The sequence below is a fragment of the Macaca mulatta genome, chromosome 15 (genome assembly GCF_049350105.2).
Source record: "Macaca mulatta isolate MMU2019108-1 chromosome 15, T2T-MMU8v2.0, whole genome shotgun sequence".
In the NCBI taxonomy this organism is placed as follows: Eukaryota; Metazoa; Chordata; class Mammalia; order Primates; family Cercopithecidae; genus Macaca; species Macaca mulatta.
Window position 1 is genome coordinate 83,456,181 of NC_133420.1, and position 13,992 is coordinate 83,470,172.

General features: G+C 35.4%; 1 protein-coding gene across 3 annotated transcripts in view; it reads right to left on the bottom strand.

Annotated features, from left to right (window-relative positions):
* CCDC171 (coiled-coil domain containing 171) overlaps positions 1–13,992 on the bottom strand; it is a 387,879-nt gene that overhangs the window by 276,914 nt on the left and 96,973 nt on the right. For all 3 annotated transcript variants that reach the window (XM_015117649.3, XM_028835151.2, XM_015117650.3), the window contains exon 10: positions 11,452–11,590. In XM_015117649.3, coding sequence (XP_014973135.3) covers positions 11,452–11,590 — 139 coding nt within the window. The remainder of the gene's footprint in view (positions 1–11,451; positions 11,591–13,992) is intronic.

The window sequence follows — 13,992 nt, forward strand, 5'->3', positions numbered from 1 at the left end:
GGCCTAAAATTCTTTTTTTTTTGTTGTGTCTCTGCTAGGCTTTGGTATCAGGATGATGCTGGCCTCATAAAATGAGTTAGGGAGGATTCCCTCTTTTTCTATTGATCGGAATAGTTTCAGAAGGAATGGTACCAGCTCCTCCTTGTACCTCTGGTAGAATTCGGCTGTGAATCTGTCTGGTCCTGGACTTTTTTTGGTTGATAGGCTATTAATTATTGCCTCAATATCAGAGCCTGTTATTGGTCTATTCAGATATTCAACTTCTTCCTGGATTAGTCTTGGGAAGGTGTATGTGTCCAGGAATTTATCCATTTCTTCTAGATTTTCTAGTTTATTTCCGTAGAGGTGTTTATGGTATTCTCTGATGATAGTTTGTATTTCTGTGGGATCGGTGGTGATATCCCCTCTATCATTTTTTATTGTGTCTATTTGATTCTTCTCTCTTTTCTATTAGTCTTGCTAGCAGTCTACCAATTTTGTTGATCTTTTTGAAAAAACAGCTCCTGGATTCACTGATTTTTAGACTGGCAAATTGGATAAAGAGTCAAGACACATTGTGCTGTATTCAGGAAACCCATCTCACGTGCAGAGACACACATAGGCTCAAAATAAAGGGATGGAGGAAGATCTACCAAGCAAATGGAAAACAAAAAAAGGCAGGGGTTGCTATCCTAGTCTCTGATAAAACAGACTTTAAACGAACAAAGATCAAAAGAGACAAAGAAGGCCATTACATAATGGTAAAGGGATCAATTCAACAGGAAGAGCTAACTATCCTAAATATATATGCACCCAATACAGGAGCACCCAGATTCATAAAGCAAGTTCTTAGATACTTACAAAGAGACTTAGACTCCCATACAATAATAATGGGAGACTTTAACACCCCACTGTCAACATTAGACAGATCAACGAGACAGAAAGTTAACGCAGATATCCAGGAATTGAACTCAGCTCTGCACCAAGCAGAGCTAATAGACATCTACAGAACTCTCTACCCCAAATCAACAGAATATACATTCTTCTCAGCACCACATCGCACTTATTCCAAAACTGACCACACAGTTGGAAGTAAAGCACTCCTCAGCAAATGTAAAAGAACAGAAATTTTAACTAACTGTCTCTCAGACCACAGTGCAATCAAACTAGAACTCAGGATTAAGAAACTCACTCAAAACTGCTCAACTACATGGAAACTAAACAACCTGCTTCTGAATGCTACTGGGTAAATAATGAAATGAAGGCAGAAATAAAGATGTTCTTTGAAACCAATGAGAACAAAGACACAACGTACCAGAATCTCTGGGACACATTTAAAGTAGTGTGTAGAGGGAAATTTATAGCACTAAATGCCCACAAGAGCAAGCAGGAAAGATCTAAAATTGACACCCATCATTTATTACATTAGTTGATTTTCAGGTGTTAAACTAGTATTATATTCCTGAGTAAATCCCACTTGATCATGGTGTAATATCTTTTTTATATCTTGCTGGATTCAGCTTGCTAGTATAGTTTTGAGAATTTTAGCATCTACATTCAAAAGGGATACTAGTCTGCAGTTTTCTTTTGGTATATATGGCTTTTGTACCAAGGTAATAATACTGACTTCACAGAATGATATGGGAAGTGTTATCTCTGCTTTTATTTTTGAAAAAAATTACGAAGAATTGGTGGTAATTGTTCTTAAACATTTAAATAAATTTACCAGTGAAGCTATCTAGGCCTGGGCTTTTCTTTGTGGGAGTTATTTTGATTACTAATCCAATCTCTTTTGATTTTGTTTACTTTGCATTTTGATATTCTAAGACATCTTGCTATAGCATTGATTTTCTATTTCTTTCTTTCTTTTTTTTTTTTTTTTTTTTTTTTTGAGATGGAGTCTCGCTCTGTTGCCCAGGCTGGAGTGCAATGGCACCACCTCAGATCACCACAACCTCCGCCTCCCGGGTTCAAGCGATTCTACTGCCTCAGACTCCCAAGTAGTTGGGACTAGAGGCATGCGCCACCATGTCCTGCTAATTTTTGTATTGTCAGTAGAGACGGGGTTTCACTATGTTGACAAGACTGGTCGTGAACTCCTGACCTCGTGATCTGCCTGCCTTGGCCTCCTAAGTGTTAGGATTACAGGGGTAAGCCACTGTGCCCAGCCAATTTTATATTTCTTCTTAACCAGTTTTGGTAATTTGTGTCTTTCTAGATATTTGTCCATTCTAAATTATCTAATTTGTTGGCATACAGTTTTTCAGAGTATTCTCTTACAATTATTTCTATTTCCGTGTGGTCAGTAGTTATATCCCCTTTTCATTCATGATTTCAATAATTTGAATCTCTTCTCTTTATTTTTATGAGTGTAACTAAGCGTTATCAATTTAGTTATCTTTTCAAAGAATCAACTTTTGGTTTCACTGATTTCCTCTATTTTTAAAAAATTCTCTATTTTATTTCCTTGTTAGTCTTTACTGTTTCTTTTCTTCCACTTGTTTTGGGTTTAGTTTGCTCTTTTCTCTTTTCTTACCATGAAATGTTAGATTACTGATTTGAGAATTTTTTTTTTTAAGAGACGGGGGTCTCGCTATGTTGCCCAGGCTGACCTCGAACTCTTGGACTCAAGAAACCCACCCCAGCCTTCCTAGTAGCTAGGAACTGCAGGCATGGACCACCATGCCCCACTATTTTTTTTTTAATATAGATGACTATGGCTATAAGTTTCCATCTTAAGCATAGTGTTAGCTGCATCCCACAAAGTTTGGTATGTTGTCTTTTTATTTCACTGATCTCAAAGTGTTTTCTAATTCCTTTGTGATTTCTTTTAGACTTGTTGGTTTTTTAGGAGTGCGTTATCTAATTTTCACATACTTGTGAATTTTTCCTCTGTTGCCTTCTGTTATTGATTTCTAATTTGATTTCATTATGGTCAGAGAAGACACTTTGTATGATTTCAATCCTTTTAAATTTATTGAGGCTTGTTTCATGGCCTAGCATATGATCTTTCCACAAGAATATTTCATGTACACTTGAGAAGAATGTGTGTTCTTTTGCTAATGGGTGTGGTGTTCTATAGATATCTGTAAGGTCTAATTTGTTTACAGTACTGTTGAGTCTTCTATTTATTTGTTGATATTCTTCCTTGTTGTTCTACCCATTACTGAAAGTGGGGTACTGAAGCCCCGAAATATTATTGTTGTCTATTTCTCCCTTCAATTATGTCAGGTTTTTCTTCAAATAGTTTGGAGCTCTGTTGTTGGGTGTATACATAATTGTTAGATCGTTCTGGTGGATTGACCCTTTTAACAACATGAGGTGTCCCTCTTTATCTCTAGTAACATTTTTATTCTAAAGTCTATTTTTTCTGCCGTCAGTACATCCACTCCAGTTCTTTTTTTTTTAATTGGTGCATGGTATATTTTTTCCATCCTCTGCTATTTTGATACATATATTATCTTTTTTTTTTTTTTTTTTTTTTTTTTGAGACAGAGTCTTGCTCTGTCGCCCAGGCTAGAGTGCAGTGGCGCGATCTCGGCTCACTGCAAGCTCTTCCTCCCGGGTTCACGCCATTCTCCTGATACATATATTATCTTTAATGCTCATCGAAAACCCTGCATGACTGAGATTGTTAGCACCATTTTACAAATGAGCAAATGGATCCAGAGGAAGAATATCCCTAAAGTCACACAACTAAAATGAGATAGGCCTGGGATTAAAACTCAGATCAATATGCCTCCAAAATTTATGTTCTTTCTATTATGCCAGCTGACTGAAGTCCCCATTAATACCAAGGTATAAAAATTTACAGGAATATATGTATAGAAAGCCAAATAAACTGCATACTTGGAGTGAGCTTAATATCAAGGTTCAATTAAATTCCTAGTTCAAAAATAATTCTCTTTCAAGTATAGGGCTCAATCTTAACCAAAATATGAGCTAATATTTCCACACTTTAAATATTAAATTTATTACAATTTGAGATCAAAATTAGGGTCAAACTAGGCAGAAAATATTGAATAGTGTAAAATTTTTCAAAGAGCAAAAAAGAGATTTACCCACTCATCAGGCTTAAAAAGAAGCTAATGTTCATCTACCTGAAAATTACTATCACATTTATAATTATTAATATTATAATTTTCACATCATTCTACAGAGATGTCTGGCTAATAGTCTTACAAATAATATAGCCAGTAGACAGTTAGCTTAAATTTAATAATTACATTATTAACTTGTTTTACAGTTGATAAGTTTTTTTTCCTAACAAATTGTTTCAGTTTTATTAATGAAGCTTCCACTCTTCACACATACAGTAAAAGTGTCAGGATTTTGTTTTGTTTTTTAAGTGCTGGACTGTGATTATAGTCATCTTTTTTTTTTTTTTTTTTGAGACAGGGTCTCACTTTGTGCCCCAGGTTAGCGTGCACTGGCGTAATCATGGCTCACTGCAGTCTCAACCTCCCAGGCTCAAGTGATCCTCCCATCTCAGCCTCCCAAGTAGCTGAGAACTACAGGCACATGCCACCATGCCAGGTAATTTTTTAATTTTTTTGTAGATATGGGAGTCTCACTACGTTTGTTGCTCAGGCTGGTCTCAAACTCCTGGGCTCAATCTTTCTCCCATTTCAGACTCTCAAAGTGCTGGGATTATAGGTGTCAGCCACCACATCTGGTCTATGCTTATATTCAAATTTTGTTCCCAAAGCTGCTAGTTCTCTTAACAACCTTTTAATATACAAGGAATTTGAGAATGAAAACAGAATCCGGCCGGGCGCGGTGGCTCAAGCCTGTAATCCCAGCACTTTGGGAGGCCGAGACGGGCGGATCACGAGGTCAGGAGATCGAGACCATCCTGGCTAATATGGTGAAACCCCGTCTCTACTAAAAATACAAAAAACTAGCCGGGTGAGGTGGTGGGCGCCTGTAGTCCCAGCTACTCGGGAGGCTGAGGCAGGAGAATGGCGTAAACCCGGGAGGCGGACCTTGCAGTGAGCTGAGATCCGGCCACTGCACTCCAGCCTGGGCGACAAAGCGAGACTCCGTCTCAAAAAAAAAAAAAAAAAAAAAAAAGAAAGAAAACAGAATCCATTAGCTAAATAAACAAAACTGTTGAGCTGAAAACAAAGTACTAATTGAAGATAAAATATAGTTTCTACTTTTTTATTAATATATTTTGTCATGTGACATAAAGAATAAGTTTAGGTTAATGATAAATTGTTGACTCAACAAACGCTATAATTCTAAAGATACTCAGAAATTTAAAAGAACTGTAGGATAAAGGGACTCACTTCTTTGCCTCAGACAAAACTCTCACATGGAATGCATTGCCCTAGGATTACAGGTCCCATAATGCTATGCTGGCTAACCAGATAATGTTTAGATGAGCATTTACTCACCACCCAACATGATCCAAGGACTACTTTAGATGCCGTGATGAATCTACAACCAGTGTAAACAGAGGACTAAAAATACCAAATTATTCAAAGAAAGTTCAGAAAATGTTGTGATTGACAAATATTAATGTATTATGAAAGAGGAGTAAATGTTGGTTAAAAAGTATCTTTAATCAGAAAGAAAAATGAAATAACAAACGACCTTTATTTGCACCTTGGGATACTATACCTCTCACACTGCTGAATTGAATGCATTTCTGGCTTAATCTAACATGTCATTCTTTTTTATTTGTTTCATAATCATCATCTCTTTTTATGATCCTTCAAAACCTCATCCCTCACTTTTTTGCTCACTCAACATGAGTATCACAAATAGAAAGGCATGTAAATAAAAATTTCTATTGCGAGCCTTTGAAGAAACATATAAAAACTATATATAAATATTTATATTTAAAAATTAGTAAATGGGTCTTACTGATCTGCTATGGAAAAAGTTGACTCAAGTCATAAATAACAATAAAAACAATGAAGGACAATTTTAATAAGGTTAAAAATAATAGAAAAAACAAATAGGTTAAAAAAGGCTTTAGTCAATGGGTATTTTTTTTAAATGAAATAAGCATTTTAGATATAGGTTGAACTTTTGCAACTAATATATAGTGCTTATAATTTCCGAACATTTTTGAACTCAAGTAAAACTTTTACATTTTTTATTTAAATATATGTTAAGCAATTATGAAGAAATTCTAAGTGAAAACAAGGAAGCATCAGAGCCTATAATCTTCATTACATACTTTTACCCTTACAGCTCACCTTTTCATCATATCTTGTACCTAGTTACCATTATATGCACAATGCATTTGTATGGGCTTAAGGAGCTCTGGATAGCTTTTGTTATCATCACCATCAGCAGCTTTTCTCTGATCATATTAATGATAGCTAGTCTCTTAGTTCCCTACCACCTTGTTTACCTATGCCGCTTCCAAGGATGTCAGTATTCCATGATCCCACTTGCTTATCTCACATAATGAAATGTTACCCATCTTTACTTAGCTTTAACAATCAGTTTGTTTTTCAGCAGGTGCTACCTTTCAATCTGAATAGGGGCCTTAACATACAAACATCTCTCTCGCGATCTCTTGCTCTCTCTCTCTCTCACACACATATGTACACAATACCATTTTATTTTTTCCCAGGTGAAAAATGAGATTTGGATTTTCAAAATTTACTAATTTGCATAGAAATAAATTTCAAAAGGCTTAATGCAAAAGTTTTATGCCTATACCATAAATTTAGGAAGTCAGCCTCCTAAAAGGAATATTTAAATACACAAAGACACATACGCGATGAATATTATTTATTAGAATTAAAACTTAAGGGCCACTAAAAGAAACGGAAAGTGATATTTATATTAGCAAAAACAATGCCCATGTATAAATACTACTCCTATTCTTGGTGCAAAACAAGAATCAATCATTTTTTATTAAAAATTTGGAATAGCATATTTATTAGCCCATTAGTTTTGAAAACCTCCTACCAAATCAGAAACATGTTCTTCTAAAGCAAACCTAATAGTTCATTGGAAGTAAAAATATTATCAAGAAATATTACCTTCACCACAAAGCATAACCATCAAAACACTTTCCAAAATCATATTTAATGCTGGCAATCATTATTATTATATAATCAGTTAAGCCCCCAAAAGTATTGGGAAAAAATATACACTTGACCATTTTCAATCACAAGTTCTTTAGAGAATAAAACATTCTTTGAGCAAAACCTCATGAGAACTAGAATTCCCTCTTCAATATAAAGTCTCTCCTAGAGCTGTAACTAAATATTACTGAGTGGCAGAAAAACAAATCTCAAGAAATGACGGACTCAAGAAAATTTCATTGAAGAAAGCACACAGCAAGTTCTAATAATACCAATTTGAAAATGAAAGCTCCCCTGCTTCAAGAGAAGCAGATATAAAAACTCACAGTAATGTCTAAAAGACCCAGCTGGATCTGTTGAGCCTCAGATGGACTTTAATAAGCATGATCACTAAGAGCCTTAAACTAGAAATTCAGTTTTATTTAGTAGTTGATTAAATCATTATTAAATTCATAGATTTTGAAACTAAAAGCTCAATTTCCAATCAAAAATTTTTATAGTCAAATTCTGTCAAGTTTCATATTCTGTGTTCACATCTTCACGTAAACATGAAAATAAATTTGTTAAGTCCTTGGATGTCCTATGTTGAAATCCTACTAATTCTATGACATTCAAAATAATAATTATATACCATTAATTTATTAGTTGTATCTTTTAAATCTATACATTGAATAAAAGTAATTTCATTAATATAAAAGTATAATTAGAATACAAAGAAATGATAAATGTTTAGAGATAATATAGTAATTACCCAGATCTGATCACTTTATGTTATATATATCAAAACATCACAGTGTACCCTACAAATACGTATTAATACAATTATTTTGTGTCATTTAAAAATAAATAAAGTACAATTAAAGTTGGCAGGTTTATATTTATTAAAAACCCACAAAAGACAACATACTCAGTTTAGAGTTTTCCAAAATTATGTTTTATATTTATATAATATCTCTCTCGAAACAGGGGAGCTATCACTGTCCAAGTAGTTTATTAAGACTTTCTGTATCCTAGGCTAGATGATCTCTAAAGCCCCTAACAGCTCTGCTGCTGTATCTAGCCCAGGATACAGCATAAGGCTATGCTGTACTAACACATACAAAGTTATTTGTAAGTCTCAAAATTCCTCAAGTCTTTGTATCTTATTAATAACACCTTGATCTCACGAGTAAACCTACAGAGGATAGTGACTTTAACTTTCTTTTGCAATGTAACAGAGAAAATAAAGACCAAGACTTAAATAATGACCATGAACCTGACCTAAACTAGAAAACAAGCTGGTACCTCAAAGGGGAAGAAAACTTACCTGTCGGTAATTTATGCTTCCCATCTATAGTCTGTAAAATACTAAAACTATTATGCTCAAAAGAAATATAACAGTGGAAAAGACACACTAGGGTATGTAAAATCATGGCATGTCATTAAAACAATTTCATTTCTAAAAGCAAAAGGGAAAATCTTCCTCATAAGTCATTCTCTCTTCAGTCAACAACAATTATGAATTCAAAGCACAAATAACAGCAAGACTGTGAATGCAGAACTAGAAAAACTTCATTTCTTAGGGCTTAAAATTTTAATTTGGCAGAAACACCTTTCAAGAGAAATTTTTCAAGCCTTCTTTCCCCCAAAGGCCACTAATCTACCGAGAAAAGTCAATAAAGGAATATGTACAAGAAAAAATATATTTAGGAAAAGTGATAGAATAGTAATTTATAAAAAGAAAAACATTGTACTTACTATTTAAAGACATTTTCATTAAACAGGTCTTAAATTTCATATTACGGACAGGTAAAGAAATAGAGAACAACAGCTCTAATAAGCACAAAACAGAAAGTTAAAAGAAAGCTAACAGGGAAGAAGAAAGAAGAGAAAGATGGAAGAAAGTAAGACACAAAGCTATGAGTTTAAGAGAGATGAAAAAATTAAGAGGAACATATTAACGGTCTGAGCCACATAAATTGTACATCACTTAGTCTGGCAACCTGAGTAAGTTTTTCAAACAACCCATTCGGCAAGGAACTATTACATTATTCACAGATCTGCAACTGCTTTTAGCAATCCATCAAGCTTTGAAGAAACAGCCTACAATTTTCAGCATCATTATCAAAACAGTAGTGTTTAATGGGTTAATACAATGAATACAATGAGTGCAGAGGGTCCCAACAGGCAAACATAGGTTGCTGGTGAGCTGTCACTAGCATTATTTGAGACCATATATCACTTTGTAAAAGTTTTAGAAAAAAAAATCTGTTGGTACCAAGTAAATTTTCTTAATCACTAAATATGCATATGCTCTGTGGTGAGTTAAACCAGTCTCATTTTATTTTTGTATCTACTCACTAAAGTGCTAGAAAACTAGAATTAGGAAAATTCATGCAACCTATATTGGTGAATATGTCTTAACTCTTGCATTCTTAGTTATAACCCTGGCTTATTTTCCAAACTATTCAGTACAATATCTAATAAGCAAGCAGACCAAATGCAGTACTCAGCTCAATGACCCTGACATATTTTTCTCCACTACTGATTCAACCTCCTGAACTAGGAGGTAAGAGTTAAAACAGCCAACGAAATTTAAGATGACACATTACAGTGAACAGATGCTAAAGTAGACTACACAGAGGGCTCTTAACTTTCTAAAACATCACATTCAAAATACCAAACTGCAAACTGATTTCTAGAACAAGCAATGATATCAATTTCCTGAATAAGAACACAGCAAATATCTTGAGATAAATGGAAAATGTATATAATATTGGATCATCTGACAAAACAATGAAGTTTTAACTATATCCCATTATTAGCTTTTGATCCGGGCAGCACTGATTTGGTGACCAAATCCTAGTATAACCCAGGGTCCACCTTTTTTGAAGAGAATAATAGCCATTGTCCTCAATAACTAAATCACTAAAACTTTTGGAATATAACTGAAAGTGAAGCAGTCAAGCCTCTGAGGAAAGTATATACGCGTAGAACAAAACAAAGAAGTAATACGGTATTACCATAAACTTTACACCCTCCCTGGTGGGGTCCCCAGCAAACTGCAGAGAAGAGGATTCTGCATCAACCAAATAAATCCATCGAACAAATGTTTATTGAGTCAAGTACTATAGTGGAATCTAGGTATGTAAAATGAAGTAAGCTAACCTGAATGCATTCATATCCTCTTGGGAGACATAATACACATCAAATTTCAGTGAGTATTATGATAAAGATGCTGAACTAAGTACTAAAGAAATACTGTTCAGGAGGCACAGAATTTTAACTTAAGGGGGATGACAGTGGGGAAGACAGAATAACAGAAAGCTTCACAGATTGCAAGAAATCAGAGCTGGGCATCACAGGATGTATAGAAATCTGTCAATGGAAACAAAAAGGAGCATTTTAGTCACTGCAGGTCAAAGAAATGAAAAACGTGAATAAAAATAAGAATATATGAAAAGATGTGTTTAGATCAAGTGCAGTGGTTCATACCTTAATCCCAGCATTTTGGGAAGCCAAGACAGGAGGACCACTTGAGGCCACTTGTTTGGTGCCAGCCTAGCCAACGCAGCGAGACCTCATCTCTGTAAAAAAATTTTTAAACCAGCCAGGCACAGAGGCACACATCTGCAGTCTCAGCTACTCAGGGGGCTGAGGCAAGAGGAGCGCTTGAGCCCAGGAGTTGGAGATTACAGTAAGCTAGGGTTGCACCACTGCACTCTAGCCTGGGCAACAGAGTGAATGAAACCCCATCTTAAAAAAAAAGAAAAGAAAAGAAAAAAATGTGTTTAGAAAACAAGGAACACTATAATGAAGCTAAAGCAAGACAGATAGAGGACAAAGGCAAAAGAAGAGGGTAGAAAAGTTAACATGAAGACAAAAGGAAAAGGTCCTGAGATTACACAACAAGAAACCGGCCGTTATTTCAAAAACAACAGGGAGACACTGACATGCTGATGCGTTTTGAATAAAGAGAGGTTGACAAACACAGATCAATATTTTACAAAGATAAATTTGGTTATTGTGTAAAAGCTAGATTACTGGAGAATGGAGAGAGAGTGATCAGGTACAAAACAATTACAAAAGGAAGTCTTTGAAATCATCAGATGTGTTCATTACAAACCCCAATCACCCTTAATCTAAGTAACACTGTTTTATGTACGATAAAAAAATGAAAACATTTGAATACATTTTTGAAAATTCTATAATTCAGAGTTTTTACTAGTTGAGTTAGTTTCCCCCAATTATTCCAAATCAGAGAGATTTCATTATGTATATCTTTGATGTAATCAGCATTTCCAGTTTTGGAAATTTTGTTTGTCACTAAAATAACTTTCATACTATTATCTCATGGAATGTGGTGAGGAAAAACAACCCTGCTATACATCAACTACGACCCAGTAAAGTGATTGCATAGGGTTTTCTTTTTTATTCTTACCATTACTAGTTCTTCCTGTAACTCACTGCAACTTTTTTCATTATACTGGAGTCTCTTTGAGAGGTCTATAATTACTTTCTTCTGTTCCTCGATCTCTTCATTCAGTTTCTTGTTTTTGGAGAAATACTCTCTTTCTAATCTGAAAAGTTAAAGTGTCAGAGCAGGTTTTTCAAACACGCTTATATCAACTGATATTACACACCTTTAAGACATATGGCAGATGTACTACATATCATGTGTTCATGCTAAAAGACTTTTTAAGGCTGCCTTTCCTTTTTCAAACAAAAAGTACTGCATATTCTTAAATGAAAAACTTCAAAGCAATATCACTTCCCCTTTGATAGTAGGTATTTGTAGTATGCCCAAGGCTATAAGCAAAATAGATTTGGTTAGTGTTGATTTGGTTGCACCGTCATTTTTGATGAGCAAAACCCACCTACCATAGTTCAATTAGCTCAGAGACTATCTCAAGAATGAGAAAACAGTACTACCAAACAATTTTAAAATTAAAATACAACATTAAAAATGGAACAAATGTCTCACATCTGAATGTCCATGCAAGTAGAACCAGTGTGGTGGCTTGGAAAATCCAAAACGAAGAATAATCAAAAATAATTCACATTCACTTTGAAGACATATGAATTTCTTTTCAAAGGATTCACCTTCCTATTTAAGTTTTGCTCAGAAAGGCCAGGTGCAGCTGTTCACAACTGTAATCCCAGCACTTTGGCAGTCCATGGCAGGAGAATCATTTGAAGCCAGGAGTTTAAGATCAGCCTGGGCAACAAAAGAAGACTCCATTTCTACAAAATAATTTAAATATCAGCCAGGCACAGTGGTGTGTGTCTGTAGTTCCAGACTCTCAGGAGGCTGAGGCAGAAGGAGTGCCTGAGCCCAGGAGTTCAAGGTTGCAGTGAGCTATGATTGTGCCACTGCACTCAGTCTAGGTAACGGATTGAGATCCCATCTCTTATATATATATAAGACTCACACACACATAATATATACACACACATGGCTGTGTGTGTCTGCATATATATACATATATAGATAGAGAGAGAGAGAAATGAACAAGGCCTCCAAGAAATACGGGCCTATGTGAAAAAACCAAACGTGCATTTGATTGGTTCACCTGAAAGTGACGGGGAGAATGGAACCAAGTTGGAAAACACTCCTCAGGATATTATCCAGGAGAACTTCCCCAACCTAGAAAGGCAGGCCAACATTCAAATTCAGGAAATACAGAGAACACGACAAAGATACTTCTCGAGAAGAGCAACCCCAAGACACATAATTCTCAGATTCACCAAGGTTGAAATGAAGGAAAAAATGTTAAGGGCAGCCAGAGAGAAAGATCAGGTTACCCACAAAGGGAAGCCCATCAGACTAAGAGCACATCTCTTGGCAGAAACCCTACAAGCCAGAAGATAGTGGGGGGCCAATATTCAACATTCTTAAAGAATTTTCAACCCAGAATTTCATATTCAACCAAACTAAACTTCATAAGTGAAGGAGAAATAAAATATTTTACAGACAAGCAAATGAGAGATTTTGTCACCACCAGGCCTGCCTTACAAGAGCGCCTGAAGGAAACAGTAAACGTCGAAAGGAACAACTGGTACCAGCCACTGAAAAAAACATGCCAAATTGTAAAGACCATCAATGCTATGACAAGCCTGCATCAATTAACGGGCAAAATAACCAGCTAACATCATAATGACAGGATCAAATTCACACATAATAATATTAACCTTAAATGTAAATGGGCTAAATGCCCCAAGTAAAAGACACAGACTGTCAAATTGCATAAAGAGTCAAGACCCATCGGTGTGTTGTACCCAGGAGACCCATCTCACATGCAGAGACACACACAGGCTCAAAATAAAGGAATGGAGGAAGATCTACCAAGCAAATGCAAAAAAAAAAAAAAAAGCAGGAGTTGCAGTCCTAGTCTCTGATAAAACAGATGTTAAACCAACAAAGATCAGAAGAGACAAAGAAGGCCATTACATAATGGTAAAGGGATCAATTCAACAAGAAGAACTAACTGTCCTACATACATATGCAACCAATACAGGAGCACCCAGATTCATAAATCAAGTTCTCAGAGACTCACAAAGAGACTTAGACTCCCACACAATAATAATGGGATACTTTAAAACCCCACTGTCAACACTAGACAGATCAACGAGACAGAAGGTTAACAAGGATATCCAGGACTTAAGCTCAGCTCTGGACCAAGTGGAATTAATAGACATCTACAGAACTCTCCACCCCAAATCAAAAGAATATACATTCTTCTCAACACCGCATCGCACTTATTCTAAAACTGACCACATAACTGGAAATAAAACACTCCTCAGCAAATGTAAAAGAACAGAAATCACAACAAACTGTCTCAGACCACAGTGCAATCAAATTAGAACTCAGGATTAAGAAACTCACTCAAAACCGTGCAACTACATGGAAAGTGAACAACCTGCTCCTGAATGACTTCTCAGTAAATAACAAAACGAAGTCAGAAATAAAGATGTTACTTGA